Source organism: Acromyrmex echinatior, chromosome 2 (genome assembly GCF_024713525.1).
Source record: "Acromyrmex echinatior isolate Ae372 chromosome 2, ASM2471352v2, whole genome shotgun sequence".
NCBI lineage: Eukaryota > Metazoa > Arthropoda > Insecta > Hymenoptera > Formicidae > Acromyrmex > Acromyrmex echinatior.
In genome coordinates, this window is record NC_141853.1 from 9,097,734 (window position 1) to 9,114,912 (window position 17,179).

At 35.1% G+C, this 17,179-nt stretch overlaps 1 protein-coding gene across 2 annotated transcripts in view; it reads left to right on the forward strand.

The window, feature by feature from the left end:
* Nucleotides 1-2,592: 2,592 nt before the first annotated feature.
* The window catches only part of nau (myogenic-determination protein nautilus), a 63,854-nt gene continuing 49,267 nt past the window's right edge, over nucleotides 2,593-17,179 (forward strand). The window contains exons 1-3 of one of the 2 annotated variants that reach the window (XM_087416727.1): nucleotides 2,593-4,072; nucleotides 7,376-7,703; nucleotides 9,196-9,366. In XM_087416727.1, coding sequence (XP_087272853.1) covers nucleotides 3,798-4,072; nucleotides 7,376-7,703; nucleotides 9,196-9,366 — 774 coding nt within the window. In that variant the 5' untranslated portion in view covers nucleotides 2,593-3,797. The remainder of the gene's footprint in view (nucleotides 4,073-7,375; nucleotides 7,704-9,195; nucleotides 9,367-17,179) is intronic. The other variant, XM_011059365.2, reaches the window with a different exon arrangement.

Here is a 17,179-nt window from a genome sequence, read left to right on the forward strand (position 1 = left end):
TTTCTCATTTTCAAAGAATTTTTCAATATATTTAAAGATTATCTTTCAATATATTAAATTTATATATATATATATATATACTTGATAAATGCGCGAATATATTCCTCAAATATTATTTATTCAGGACCACTGTCCGTTCTCCTATAATCGATGCATAGCATATTAAATACTAGATAGCGATTCCGAACGTGAATGTTTGAACAAGTGACGTCTCATGATTCAATATTCACCATTGCTTTACTACGAAAGCGAGTAATCTTATTTAACATCGATTCTAGAATCGGCAATTATCTAACATAAAAATATTATACATATACATAATATATTGCCATTAAATTACTCTTTTATACTTATTTTATCATGTTGGATTATCCTTGGTTTCAATTATTTCTTATATACGTAAATTAACGTAAAGAACAAATATTTCATTAATTTGATCTAATACGAATCAAAGAATTTTTGTTTATTAAATCATGATTTATAAATAATATCTAACAATTATTTACTTATTAAAGATTATTATTATTTTTTCAAAATTACGTATGTTTGTAATAATAATTAATATTTAAAAATATAATTTGCTGATTTGTAATCGTATCATTTCGATTGCTTAGAGAACTATGCGTAGTCAATTTAAATTTGACACAGGATTACAAGGAATTAATAAATCATGGATCTTTGGATTAGTCGATACTTGTTCTCATGAACTATTCCTGTTTCCTTCGGCATTGCGTTGCAAATCGCATACTGGTGTTTTTCGCGATGACATGACTCGTGATTTTTGACATTCGATCGTTACTTCGCTGCGGAAAACATCGTTTAACACCGCCATTTTCGCATGGGCACTCACTCTGCGCTTTTGCACGCGGATTATTGTGACGATCGGTATTCAACAGAACTGATGTTCGGTAGGTTAAAACTTCACCCCGTTTTCTATCTCCGTGCGTCTGGATCGTTGCCAGGGCAATTTTAGCTTTTATTCGACGCTCAATAGTCTATTTTAATTCTGTGAAAGCACGGAGCGTAAAATGTGACAGACACCGTTAGATTTACATAAAGTTTACGTATCTGCGTAACTAGCCGGCGAGTCGGCAACTATCTATATAGGCGCCCTATATATGTAGTTTTGCTATAGTTTTCTCGCTTTCTCTCTCTCTCTCTCTCTCTCTCTCTCTCTCTCTCTCTCTCTTCAGCTAGACCGCAAATCGGATCGACTATCGGACACGTATTGGAATATCTGTCAAAAACCACGATTCGCTGTAATGAACATTTTTTTCTTTTTATTAGTGTCCAACTATAAACTGATACGTTTCAGTTAAACATTTTCGAATTCTATGCTGGAACATATCAGAAATTGTTCTCCCAATATTCACAGGAACTTATCGAATAAAATATGCACGTATAATTGACACAGTTAAATTAGAAAGCGATCGGAGATTGAATCTTGCATACTAATAATAATTATGAGAAGAATATTTTGTTTTACGATTTGTCGAGATATCAAACATTAAATGGAAGCTTGTTCTCAAAGCATTATTTTTTACGATGTCTAAATTAAATTGATCCTATCATCAATAACAGTTTTAATGTGATGGATCAATGTGTAAAATTTTTTTAAATCAAGTTTTTGCTATCACTGTTTTTCAATTTCTAAAAGCGTGTGATGTCTGTATTCGAGTTACTATATGTTTTTTTATGATAATGTTAAAAAAACTCATGGACGTTTGCGAATTTGTTTTTATTTCAAAGTTTGTTAGAGTATGCTTAAAATAATTCAATAGAATTATATTTACATAGGAAGAATGATTTTGCGCTGAATTATCTAAAAATTTATATCTGAAAATAATTTTGTTGGATCGTCAAAATAATTACGTAGGAATTTCAGGCATGACGAGCAATGCTCCAAAAAGTTTTGATATTCTAGCAAGCAGTGAGCGTCCTACATAATTACTTTGACGGTTTAATAAAATTATTTTCAGCTTTGTATCTAGCTAAATTTTTAGATATTTTAGTAAAACCGTTCTTTCCGTGCAATAATAAATCGATAATAAAATGATAAACGTGTTATATACTAAAGAAATATACAAGCGATTTCTAGTAAGATTTCTAGTAGATACATTAATGTTAACATGATAAATAATCAACTGTCTTGCTCCGGAGAAAGCTAGAAATAAGGGAAACCGAGGAACGTTTAAATCTCAGTTAACCGTAACTAATGTTCGTGATAGCAGTCCTTAGTCGATTAGCACTTCGTCCGGGTTGTTATGCTTTCGGACCACCGTGCTACCAGCGTTGATTTAAACCCCAGGCTCGCGCGTAATAGCCGACGTCGCTCGTCGGTGATTTTGCCACAGCCGAAAGCCTCCTGTCTGACGAATCTAACTCTCATTAATGATTAAACCACACCCCGTGATGAGTCCCTGCCAAACTCGTGCATCTATGACAGCACAGAGGCGGAGCAACAGCGGATTCGAAGGCGATTTTCCTCAGTCGTGATTGGCCGGGCGTTCTTAAAAATAGTCAGTCTGGGTGTGACCGTCGACATACGTGTAACGCGTAAAATAATCCTAATGCGTCTCCTATGCGAGCGAGTGTGCGTGAACGAGCGACCGAGGGAGCTTAACGACACGCGCTCGCGCGCGTCAAGAGATGCCATGTGGCGGAGGGACCGATAACTACCAGGAGGATGCCTAAGTCTTCACTCTGATCTCTGACTACGAGGTTTTCGGATCTGTCCACGAGATCTGCCGACCGGTTCAGATAGCCGCGTGAAAGAATTGTTCCCGCGGTCCTCCGGTTAGAATCGCGTCCATGAGACTCTCGCGACATCGGGATGGAGTGATCTTCCTCGGAACCTTTTCGATTTGAACAGTGCGATTTGTTTCCCGTTTCTTTCACGCAATCTTTATAAATCCCAAGACGAAAGTGCATCCGCGCCATACGCGTCTCGAGTAACACGTGTAATAGATTGACGCGAAGTGGTTTGACACTCTTGTGTTTTGTAAGATCCGTAAAGTAATTTCGTTCTTCTCGAAAATCAGTCTTTTACCTTGATTTATGACTGAATAAGTTATGTCTGAGCTGCGTCGGTCGATGAATATGCAAAGATTGCCGCATGGATATAATACAGCGAACAGTAGTTGAGCAACTTAAATAAGGAGCGACGCGCGAGGATGGAATCTTAGTAGGTTTAGGGAATCAGAGCGGAAAATCCTCGTACTTTGGATGGAATTGGAGTCTTGGACTCGGTAAAGTTAACGAAGAAGTTAAAGGGAGAAGTTAACACTGACCATCGAGTGCGTTCGTGTTCTCGCCGGGATTAGTGATTCATTATCCCTTCTAGACACAAGAAGAGAAAAGCAAATTAGCCGCCATCACGACGAACAAAAGCGCTTGCAATTTTATGACAGTTACTTTCAGCGTCGGCCATCTCCGTCTACAGGTCAACTAATTTTTGATTGCATTACAACGTGGACTGTCATCTCGAAAGATCATATCTTTCGGATATCATCATCCAGCGAATTTTTATTTATATCAAATCTTTCTCCACTTGAAGCACAGTCGAGGAAATCGGATAAATGCTTGTTTGATGGAGTACGCGGTGATCAAGACACAGATGATGTCACTGAGAGAAAATTTAATTAAACCACACGCGATTTTGCATTGCTTCCGTTAATCTCGTTCGTGATGAGTTCGCGCGAGGGTGAATACGTGGACGGATCGGGGTGCTTCGAGGGCTGCCTGAAGTGATCGAGTATATAGTGATCGTCACACGCTTTCTCGACGGATCGCATGAGATGATGACCTTCGTGACGGATACGGTGCCCTACGCCTACGAAGCGGTCACGAGATCAGCCTACGACGGTTATCGTCATCATTTACATCACCATCATCACCATCATCATCACCCTCATCATCCCCATCGGTATCGACGTGTCTATACGCCAACCGAATCCGAATATCTACAGGGATACGTCACCAGGAGGGACACGGACGACCGCGCGAGGATTATCGGCGTTAACAACGCTTTGGCGTCGACCGGCTCGTTGAATTATCGCAACGACCGAGTCAGGTGAGCTTTTATTCAAGTTACATTATTAATGCCATTTGACGGGCTTAAAATCAGGTCACTATAAGCCTATTAATGGAGGATATGAGGAAACTTTAAATGAGATTTGCTACAACAATTACTATAATGATTTCATGTGTATCTATTATGGCTATTATCAATATTATTAACATTATTATATATATTAGTATATATTCCTAATAATACTAATTAACATTAGTATATATATTCCTAATATAATATTATTTTTCAAATAATCGTATTGATTAAATATTAATCAAATATCGAAAACGATTAAAAATAGAATTTATTTCTTTTCCGAAATATTTAATTAATCTAATTTTGACTTTTTGAAAAATGCTTTTTATAAAATTAATATTCTGGTAGTAGTAACAATTTATTAATTCCTTTGGAATGTAATTACATATATCATAAAATATCCACAAATACAAGCAAAAAATTATATATTGTACTTACAACTTATCCTAAATACTTACCTATTGTTAAACCTAATACTTGTCTATACATATATGAACCTGCGCTCAAAAAGAAATAAAATTGATATTCTATTTTATGTAATTAAGTTTAATTAATTAATTTTGGAAAAATAATTCTTCTTTATATTATAATATTTTACAATTACGAACATTTTTACAAAGCCTTGTCATTCTTATTAAAAATGAAGCTGATTTATTTTTCCGGGCTACTCCGGTATTCCTATCAGTGCATCGTAACTTCATAGCATGTTACTTGTCTATTCCTCCTTACCTTTCTTCGCTTCTGTGTCAGTTGTTTTACAAAATATAAGCGTAACTTTGGAAATTATGACATACGGAGATAATGAAATATAGTTCAAACAACGTCCTATGATTCGAGCATATTCTATAAAGAACGTTTGAATTTTGTTATTCCGTTAAAAAGAAATCTCTTTGGGATATCTTATCTATTGCTTTTTTTATCTTTCTCATAGCATCGCATGATTTATTTGACATATTTTTAAATAAAACTAATATCTACAAACCGAAACCATTTTTATATTTCAAAGTGATAGAGTGAATTAAACATTTTTGTATATAGCTATTCTATATTATTAAATTATATTAGGTGTTGGAATTAATTCGTAGCGTTTTTAATGAAAGAATGTTATTTATTTCACATGAGCATTAAAAAATACATTAATGAAAGTACTTCCCATCACTTGTAAAACGCTACGAATTAATTCCAACACCTAATAGATTATACAAGTTAAAAATATTGTATATTTTGGAGAGGGGAGAAAGAGTTAGCTAAGCGCAGTTATTTATATCACATTTCTAGAATAAGATTAGCACTCACAAATATATCGTCGGAAAAATTGAAACTTAATACTTTTATCCTTAATATACATTTAATATATATTAGATTCTTACAAGAAGAATATGACACTCGATATATGAATTAATGTTTAAAAACTTCGATCTCTGATAGACATCCTTAAAAATATGCAGAATAATTGTTTTTCATTACGTTAGATGACAAAATTGATCATTTCTTCAAGATTCTTACTTGTTTTTTCGTTTCTTTTACCGTTACATTCAACGTGCTATTGAGATATAAAATAATATATAACCAATATAAAAATTCGGATCTTATTTACTATTTTCTATTGTTTTATTATTTGTTAAATTTGTATTATGCATTATTCTACTAGATTCAAATTATGTGTACGTGTATATAAAAAATATCTTATTGAATTGAGCTTAACACAACAAACATACATATTTATGGAAATTTACATAACATGAAATTTTTTTCGAATTCCTTTTAAATTAGAATAATAAAGTGATTAGATGAGGTTAGCAGTTTTATTTTTTTGTTTTATTTTTTTTTCATGTTTATCTGCATGAATATAATCCTTTTAGATTTTAAATTATTGTATCTTGTATTGTGCGCTAAAATCAATTTTCTATGCATTTCTCTTTTCTCGGCTTTTACCTTTGTACTATCGAAGCATTATTGGATTTCACGAGACTAAATCAGATTTATCCAACATTGTTTTACCATCAAAGCACAAAGCTGTAGTATGTCGCTTTTACGAATTAATATTATAGCATTTATAGCATTAGCGGTACACTCGCACCAAATTTCAATTCGTATAAATTATGCATATGTATGTACCAAATTTCAATTCGAATAAATTTCGCATATGTTTGGCACACAGAAATTCCTCTCTTTAGACAATGCTATTTCTCTCTCTCTCTCTCTCTCTCTCTCAATTAGCCTAATAATGATTAAAAATTAATAAACTCAATTAAAATACACTTTAAATATTAAATTAATAATTTAAAAAATGTATAAAGAGATACTTCCTTAATATTGTTATGATACGTAAAAGTCGAAAGTTATATTATTGCATTTTTGTGCCATTTTATTTGATAAATTTTTTTCTGATTTTTTTTTTCGTCGTTATATTTTGTTCTTCTTTGATTCGTCTGTTCTGCGATGCGATGAAATTTTAATGAGGTCGACGCGTTTATGACTGTCACATGATCGAACACACGAACAAGAATCATTATTCGCAATGAAGACTCGATGACGGTTTTACCGCGCATTAAACCATTTTCACTCCGTTCATCGCGTTTCGCCTTTATATATCCATCCCTATCGGCGAGATGAGAGTGTCTCTTCGCGGCGAGGAAATACATTTTCCGCGGGACCACCTGGAACGTGTCCAATCGCGGAAACCGCCTCCTGACGGACCTACGCGGCTACGTCCATCATTAACTGCCGGCGATAACTAAAGGATGATTAAGGCAAGAATCTGCGAATTCGTTCATTCGCTAAACCTATGCCAGGCTTTTCAGCGTTCGATAAGTCAGCGTGGTTTCTTACGCGTGGCAACAGCTCGTCTTTGCGGAATGAAATTTATGTCGCGATATGTACATATATACACAGCCGTAGTATATATGTTGCTTTATAGGAGAGAGAAATTGGATATTCCTATATAATAGTTTGCGACTTACTAATCGAATAACAAATAATCGAAAGGAATTTGTTTCCAATCGGAAATTGAAGTTTTTCGTCAACTTTATCAAAACTTGTAATAGTTTTTTTTTCCTTGAAAATATCGCGCGTCCTTATTTAATCTATGTAAAAAAAGCGTATGATAGGGTAAGTATAAAAAAAAATTATGCTGAAAATTATTTCAAGCCGACAAATAACAATCATGTTTCATTGCCAATAGGACAGTAAAGGACGAGGATAACCTATTTTTAATATGATTCTCATCTTTCAATACCGATGAGTATAGAACGTTTCATGATTCAGGTCGCAGTCTCGGTATACCCTTGATTCGGATGACGCCTCGTCAGTGATATCGGCGGATGCATCGGCTGACCTCGAGTCCGGCTCTGCAGACGCCGACGAGACCAACGAGCTCAATGAGACCAACGAGACCAACGAGACCAACGAGACGAGCGAAACGAACGAGGGCGAGTCGATCGAGCATGTACCTCATCCTCACGTTTTGGACGTCGGTTCGCCGCATGGACCGCGCAGGTGTCTTCTGTGGGCCTGCAAGGCCTGCAAGAAAAAAACGGTCACCGTCGATCGAAGGAAAGCTGCCACCTTGCGCGAGAGACGGCGCTTGAGAAAGGTCAGTTGTCATTAACCCCTAAGACACATGCTTTACACATTTCTTAGTTTAGAGGTCTCGATTCTGGGAATAACAAGTGTGTTCTTCATTTTGTGTTTTTATAAAAGATTGATGGGATATTACGATTTGTAATATGTTCAATTCAAAATGCAAAAAAGTTCTCTAAAATAGTTTTTTTTCTCGATAATATGCAAATTCTCATTCTTTGACATACACTGTTGAATTTATAATGTCAAATTATTACACAGTTTGAGTTTTTTAATCATGTTTATAGGTCGCTACTGTTTTTACCCAATACCCAATGTATTGTTAATTTGACTAAAACAATTTAATTCAAGAAAATATATTAAATTTGACTCAAATTTAATTTACTATTCATTAAATTATTTATTAACTGCGTTACGTTAACGTGGATAATGTTTACATGGAAACTAACTACGTGGAAATGGATTGTTTTACATTTTGACATGTTATATAGACACATATTAAAAATAACAAATGTGATTTAAGGGATTGAGTTGCTATGACTCCTTTGACATCTAAGCGTACATTCTCGCGATGCATAATCCGCAATAATAAGAGAGTTTTTGTAAATCATTAGAATTTCATAAACTTGATTTATTGTCCCGAAATCACGGATGTATGTTGCATTCAAGATGGCGGACAAATCAGTCTTAACGTCATCTAAATCACATTTCTCGTTTACTGAATATACACATTGCTGTTTTGGCCAGCCTGCTTATAATTACTTAAAGCACATCATGCATGAATCGTGTTTTCGAAGTAAACAGCCTCAAAGAGAACGTGCTGACGGAAGGAAAACATCTGCATGCGCGAAGTGATCGTCGACTAAGCGCTGCTTTGGATGATTCGAATGACGAATAGCGTTTCAAGGATGGGCCTAAGTGTTAAATCTTGCTAAGAGTCGTTTGAAATCCGACGCCTGCATATGTAATATAAAGCGACGTCCATGGCGAATTTTTCATAAATAATAATAACATAACTTTATCAGATATATTCAACAGTTTTTAAGAAAAACTTCTGCTGACGGATAAATACGATATTACATTATTTTGCACAATTCTTTCACTCTCTCCCCATACTAAACAAAATGTTTTGTTCTATGAACCAAAATTTTACTGTAACAATAAAAATTTGAGACTATCATGTCGAAAAATTTTTAATTAAAATATATCGAACGAAACTGTAATTTTATGTAAAATTACAAAAAAATTATTTAGTTGACATAAACAAATATTTATGTTATTCATAACTGTATAATTTTTTGTAGTATAAACAAAATATTTGATTGCGGTTAAAAAAATGCCTCAACTAAATAATTTTGCTAAAGGTATTAAATTTTTTTTCTAGTGCACTTTTCTCTTTCTCTCTCTCTCTCTCTCTCTCTCTCCTTCAAAGCATGCTGTATTGTTTTGTGTATTATTCATGCAATCGCCGACACGTGTGGTTAATTATGTAATTTCTATTACAGGTCAACGAGGCCTTTGAGGTGCTCAAGAGGAGAACGAGCAACAACCCCAACCAACGTTTACCTAAAGTGGAGATATTGCGGAACGCTATCGAGTATATCGAGAGTCTCGAGGCGCTGCTGCAAGGAAATAGACCTTCCGGACACCAGGATCACCCTTCCGCTGAGAGCATAGTATGTATCACGTATCTGATAACTCAAATTAATAAGATCAGCATGCAACGAGATTAGTTTCAGTAAAAAATCGTGTTCTGATTAAAATTTTATATACAATATTTATTATGAATTAGGATTAATTTAAAATAATCTTTGCCAAACACGTCGTGGCATAATCATCTCTCATTTTTAATAAATATCTCATTTTTATTAACAAATATTGCAATTTAATTTTGAAATTTTTATGATATTGTGTGCTGCCATTGCAATTTAATAAAATTAATGGTTCTTACAAATTTATTAAACAATTTATAAAATAATTACGAAATCTAATATACATTATTGATTTTATTGCAAAATAAATTAGGATGGTATGTTACATTTATCTCAAAATTAAACCTGATGCTTTTATTTGATAAAAACTAAGATTCTTATAAAAGAATGATACGTTGTGTATACTTTTGTAACAAGATGCATTTAAGCGTTGCATTCTGCATCGTTACACACATGTCCGACATGTGCATTGCACACGATCCACCGGCTCTAATGGTTTTTGACCCGCGACATCATTAAGCTCGTATCATCGTTTTTTTCCAGTATACGTAAAAAGGGTTATGCCCGAGTTTCTCGCTCTCAAACGAACGCGCTGTCGTTAATGATAATTACCGCGTAACAAAAATATGTCGATGCAAGTGCAATTCGTGTGCATAAAAATTATTATTATTTTTTTAACAAAAATGGAGTGTATTAAAGTTCTATCTAAAAGTTCTATCTAAAAGTTATATTCAAATACATTTTATAAATTAAATAAATAAATTGCTTCCATACGCTTGTTAGTGCGTAAATGATACATTTATAAGGCTATGAGATATAATTCGCAAATAATTTGAATATACTTATCAACGAAATTAATTGCAAAGGTCTCGACTCTGGATTTGAATCCTCTTCAGTACGGAAGACGAGTGCAAATTACTTTCGCACTGGAAAAGGATTCAAATTCAGAGTCGAACCATTTGCAATTAACTTTGTTGTAAGTACATTTTAATTGTTTGCGAATTATATTTTATAAATATATTATTTATGCTCTAACAATCGTGAAGATTTATACTCAATTTTTTTACATTTTATTTGTAGAATTCAAAAAATTATTTTTATTTTAATAAAATTTTACAAAATATCTTATAATGTATCTATATATATTTGCAAATAATATTATAATTTTACATAAAGTTATAAAATAATATATTGTATATATATATATATGTGTGTATATAATATATAATATTATAAATTATTATAAATTATTATAAAAGAGAATTTGACAAACGCGATGTGAAATCTTATTTTCATGGTTTCGCGGAATTTACGCGAGTATATCTCAATGGCAAACTTGCGAATAAAAGTTTTCATTTTGTTAGGTTCGTTAAGTTTTACATCGCGCGATGGTCAGTGATATACATTGCGAATGGATGTCTCGGAGCCATTCCATTTCAGACATTAATTGAAATATAATTGTATTTCTCTTTCATCTCTCGTTGCTCGACGCGTTACAATCGATCAAGCTTCATCCACTGTTACAATCTATCAACACACAGATATGTGCTTTACAGATATTCACAGTCATGGATTTTATTTTTTTCCGTAAATATTTATTGTCAAGAAATAAGAAAATATTTGGTTATAATGAATTGCTATTCATTAACTGTAACAAATCTACAATCTATTTAATTTTAAAACTCACGCGATGAATTTGATCGATGAACTTGAATAATTTAAAATAAAAAAATCTTCAAGTTTTTCAATTTTGCGAGGATTTTATTAATTCGTTTATTTAAGACTCTCACATGTTTCAATATAAATTGCTGTTGTTGTTCAATGTTGTAATCTGGTTTGGGTCGAAAGGCGGAAGAGTTTAAACAAATCCTTTTTGTTCAGAATATAAACTATCTGGCTTTGTAGCCAAGGGAGAGAAATAGATCCGTACAATTTGTAACGAGAGTAGAATCCAATTGAACTCTGGCGAGGTTATTTTCCTCGAGAGAGACAGTAGGCGTGCTTATCGGTCTGACACTTAAAATGCTCTTAAGTGGCATTATCGAATAATCCAGATCGTTTATCGTAACATGTACACATACACTCTTTCTCTTTCTCTCTTTCTCTTTCTCATCTAGCAAGGTGAGAAGATACTAGCAGAGGTATAAGAGCGGCAAAAGGAGGAGTTGACCTAATGGATCCGACGCGGGAGACTCGTTTCCCTCCTTGCATTGTTTTTTTGTGCGGCATTGTGATTTGTGGGATTTTGCCGGTGCAAAGCGGCGGGCTTATATTTAGCGAGGGTGCGTCGACGTGTTCGCGCGCGAAAGAGCGGAGAAATATATTTCATTGTGTAATCCCTCTCCTGCCCCTTTTACCTCGCGACGAGGAAAGAAGAGAATCTCCATGAACGCGACAGCGCGGCGCGGCGCGTCGTGACGACGAGATTGCCGCGAAATTCCTGCGGTCGCTCAGGAATCCCTTTTCCCTCCGTTCGCACAGCAGTCTTACGACTCACCGGAAGCGCGGGGGGCCTTTCACCCCTTTACCCCGGACAGCCTCCGGCCTCTATGTGACACTACGAGCGAGTTCACGTTCCGCGGTCCAGACCGCATCTTACAAAGCCCAGGCTCAATTTGTCTCGCACTTTCGTCGACCCCCTTGCTTGCCAACCCCCTCGGTTGCCGACCACCACTGTTGCGGCGGCAAACTTATTTGACCCTAAGCGCGACGCAAACTGCCTCCAAGGGATTTTCATCCGATATTAATACTTGGATATACCGAGGTCGTGTTAATGACTTGATGTACACATCAGCGTGATCGGCACTGATGTAGCGGTAAATTCCTCGAAATACATATATGCCGTATGCTAATTACGTGCGATGATGATTCGTGATTTGCAATTCGTGATTCGTAGTAGATTTGCAGAAATTCAAATTGTCTTTGCTGGGATCTCTATATTATTTGCAATTAGTAATTTATATATTTGTATAGTGTAATTTTATATATATATATATATACATGAACGAACATAAATTGACTGACCCGCGCTCTTTAATTTCGCCAAAAAATCGCTGAATTGACAAAAATGATAAGTATGGATAAATAAATCGACGAATTTTTTCATTTATACTATTCATTAATCTCCTGCAAGTGACAAATTGAATCACGAATCATGAATATTCTGGTTCTATAGCTTTAATCGATCAAATTCATCGATTGACTCTCATAAGAAGGCTTCTCACAAATTCACATTGAGATGCCTGCAGTTTACATGAGAAGTTCGAAAGGAGAATATTTTGAATAAAAAAATTCTAAGTTGATCGTGAAAGAATTGAGATATAAAATGGATTTATTTTGATAATTTCGTTCGTGTATAATTTACTATACATTTGTTTTAAGCCGTATTAGAGTCAAAGAATCGGTTTGAATAAAAGAAAAAAAAATGATAGAAAGAGAGAAGGAGGGAGAAAGTGAGAGAGGACAAGGAAAGAGAGAGATTTACGTTGATTGTTTTTCTGTCAGAGATTCTTTTTTTCACATGTGTTCGTGTATTTGTAACTGCAAACTGACGAATTTTTCATCTTCGATCGTTGCCTCATCCGACACAACTGGACACTATTTTACCCCGATTTCCACGGTGAACGTATATCACTGCCGGGAGAATGTATCGTGTTGGATGTCGGAGCGTTTCTCGAAACACGCGGTGGCGGTGAACGGTGCGTGAGGAGTCGCTTTTACTCCGAAAATAGTCCGCCGCGACGCCGCATATAGATGCGTCGAGGACGAACAGATGATACGGGGTCGAATAAAATGTACACGGGGTACGTTTAGCGGGGTGCATTGCTGTCCGTAGAGCGTGGGCGTAAACAAGGGACAAAAGAATGAAGAGGAACGAATTCACAGGCCGGATGGACAATTGGCATTCCGTCGTGCCACGTTGATCGATACGTGAGCACGAAAAGAGAGAAAAATGGAAAAAGAGGTGAAAGAGCGCATGGCCAATTCTTTCTCCTCGTGCAGAAACGGTTCCCGATCACAGCCTCTTCATTCCACACCCTCGCACTCTCCACCTCCGGAATGCATCCGATGCGCATTCGCCGACTGTATGTTCCGATGGTGGCCACTGACGAGGAAAACGAGCTTTCAATGATAGGAACTGCTTCCTTGTTAAGCTTTGATTTCTAACTTCGCTTCGTTGCCCCTCACCAATTCACTCCTCATCTCTGGTTACTCGATTTTTCTTTATTACTTTTTAATCTTACATTTTTTTTTCGTGCCAATTGAATTCTCTACGTCTGTCTGATTGTTCATAAACTCAAAGAGAAACATCGCTAAAAGAGATATTGATAACAACCTTTCAATCTTTCGTCGAATTAATAATTTCGGAATGATAGTTTCATTGATCAAGATCACTTATTTAACTATAAATTGCAAATAACTTTAACATCATCTTCTGACGTTTCTGACATTACAGTATAAACGATGGCCAAAATGACGTGTGTGTTGCCGGAGCTCGAATCTCCGCGTGACAGCAACAATTTAGATCTAATATATTACAAACTTCGGTCTGTGAGGAGGCCAAAGCTTTATGTAAGCAAAAGATTTACCGTCAGAAATTAATAAATGCTATATAAATACGTCTAAAAAAATATGTTTTATAGAAAAAAAATCTTTAAATTCTTTTTTGATGACAAGCTCACGATAGATGTACGGAGGCTGTATGTACATTTATTCTGGAACGTTGCATGGATAAATATTTATCGAGATATTGAGTTTGTAGGTCGAATGCAATAATTATTGCCGTCTAGACTTCCCTTTGAGAAACGTATTGAATTATTTCGGTACAAATTAAAGATTAAATATGACACGACGGTGGGTCGCTTGGCGGCACTCCAGGAGATATCAAAGACTTAATCGATAAAAAAAAGCTGAAACCTTTTTTTTTATCTGAAAAAAACTTGAATTCCGAATTTAAAACATCGTTGTATAAATTTGTGATTACCTTTACACGATTATTTAGCCCCGAAAACAATACAAAAATAAAAGAGGCAATTTTATACAGAATTCATTTTATTTATAAAAAAAGATATATATAAAAAGAATTGTTTATACTGTACAGTCGAATGACCCTTGAGACAAAACAGCGGGCGTTAAAAGTTCATATAAGTGTGATTCGTTGTCGTCCCGCGAAATCGATAAATTGCCAACGTTGAGTTTACGATTATATGTTTTGTGACGAATGGAGACAAGCGGATGTTTCACGCGGTGTCAAAGTCGCCTTCGCCAAGCGCCGCGAGGCATCCGTCGGCGATCCTTCTCGCTTATACGTCTCCAGAGATTTCCGGTAAATGCAAAGCGATCCGAGATTCACGCTCAGGCGAGAATATCTCGCGTCTCGTATTCTCAGCCGCGCGATTATCCGGAATTTATTTAGTCGTCGCGATCCGCGGATGCATTATCGCGCCTGCCGCCATGCCGCCACGCCGGCGAGTACATTAGCGTGTTCATACAGTCCTGCGGTGAGACGCTTATATCGCTGTCAGAATCTACGATTAGTAAAGTAACTCGCAACATTTCGGACCCGGGAGCATTTTGTTTCGGTAAAACCCTCTCGGCTTGCGTGCCGGCCTTAAATTGAGGCGGGAGCCGACGTATCCTTCAGGGTTTACGACTACCAGTATAAGTCCACCGACGAAAAACTTCCGCTCTGTGCCGCCGTATAAATATTCATTACAGGCGATATGAGAGACGTGTTTCTTTGCGGTTCTCCAAATTCTAGAAGATAGATGATTTCTGTGACTCCAGGGGGATCACAAAAGAGTGTAAAAATATTTAATTAATAGTTTATGTCGAAGCTGTTTATACTTACACGTGTAAATCTAATCGTTTTATCAGGTTTTTCTAAAAAAAAAAAAAAAAAAAAGAAAGAATTTCTTGCTTGGTTTATCATCTTCCATTATTTGAAAGTACAAATTTCTTCTTTGCTTTTGTTTCTTCTTTCTCCTCGTCTTTGATAATCGTCTCACCGACGTATGTAGTTTACGCTACACGATTTTATCATCTAATTAGAACCAAATTCACGCACAGTTACACACCGCGCACAGTTACACACGTTACCGCAATTATGTCGTGATTACGTGGCGTGATTACATGGGTTTGTATTACGACGCGATGCTATGTAATGCGCATCACGGGAGCCGTTCGAAAGGGCTTTCGAACGCGGCCGGATTAATTGAATGCGATGTGAGAAATTAGCGATTATGTGGATGGCAAAATGCGCGGTCAGTGATTTCTGCAACGAACGTGGTGAACTCACCGAGAAATAGTCTTCAGTACAATTATCAATGAAATTCTTCGTCAATCGGTGCTTAGATATTTCTGCGAGCATCCCTAATTCATCTCTCGCGTGTCACTCTCATAACTTTTTCTTGCAGCGTAAACCGTAGCTCTGTAATCTCCGAAACAGTAATCGTGTTTAAGTAAATTTCTCGATGAAATTATGTCGGAGTGTAAATCCTAAATTTATGTCGCACAGTCGTGAATCATCCTGCATATGGTTCTCTTGGCATATACATTGGTAACTCAAGTAATACGACAAGGCTAGAGGCAGCTTCAGTCGGCTTGTCATAATGCATTCTCATTATTTAGAGAAGCTGCATTACGTTTTATACTCTTGAGACGAAATCGGAATATGTAAATATATTATATATAATAATGTTGATAAGCTTTTATATCTTACTAATGATTTGACATACGTGATACATATGTGTAGTGGAATAATAAAGCATATTGTATAGCAAAATACAAGTGCTTTGCTTTTGTATTCTTTGGTTAGTTTGTTGTCTTGTAAATCCTACTTGTTTGGGATATACGGCATTTTTAGCGGGCGGGATTTACGCCCAGAGCATACAAAGTGCGCAGATTGAATTCAGCACACTAAATGCAATAAATGCATTATATAAAATATGTACCTCATATCATAACACTTGTAATATATGTAGGAAGATTGTAATTATTATTTATTATTTTTTATACATATTTACCATACTTATTTTTTAATAAAATTTTGTAAACACATTTTATAAGTTATTGTGTCATTTTACGTCTTATTTATATGCATTTAATGTATATTATATTATTTGTAAATTTTTCATGAGCCATATATACTCCCCTCCCCCCTCTTCCTATGAGTAGTCATACATTCCACCCCTATGGGATATACGGCAAAATGCAAGGGTTTCAAAAAGTTTATTTTTTAATATGAAAAATAAAAATTTCGGATTTCTAATATTTTTTTCACAGTAGTAGACAGTACAAAGTTTTTACTGATATAGTTCATTTACTTTAAATATAGTAAATAATAGTTAATAATAGTTAATAAATTAAGTTTTTGATAGATGCGGTGTTACCCTATATTTAATATATATTAAAAAGGTACACAATTAATTTTTGTAAATAAACTATATATGAGCATACTCTTTACTTATATAAAATAAATTTACTTAAATAAAAGTTAATTGTGTATCTTATTGATCCATATAATATTATAGTTAAAATATTAAAGCATAATTACATTTTCAAATTATTATTTACTATAACATGCAGTGTTTCAAATTTGTTTTTATTTAGCAGAATATAGTAATGACAAATATATCTTTCTAGTCATTACGTAGAAAATTTGTATTCAAAATTGCACGTAAATAATCAAACCTGACGAAAATGATATCGTTTTATACGTATTTCGCACTATCAGCTCAAATAACGAGATGAACAAATGTGCAGTGCATTTGATTTT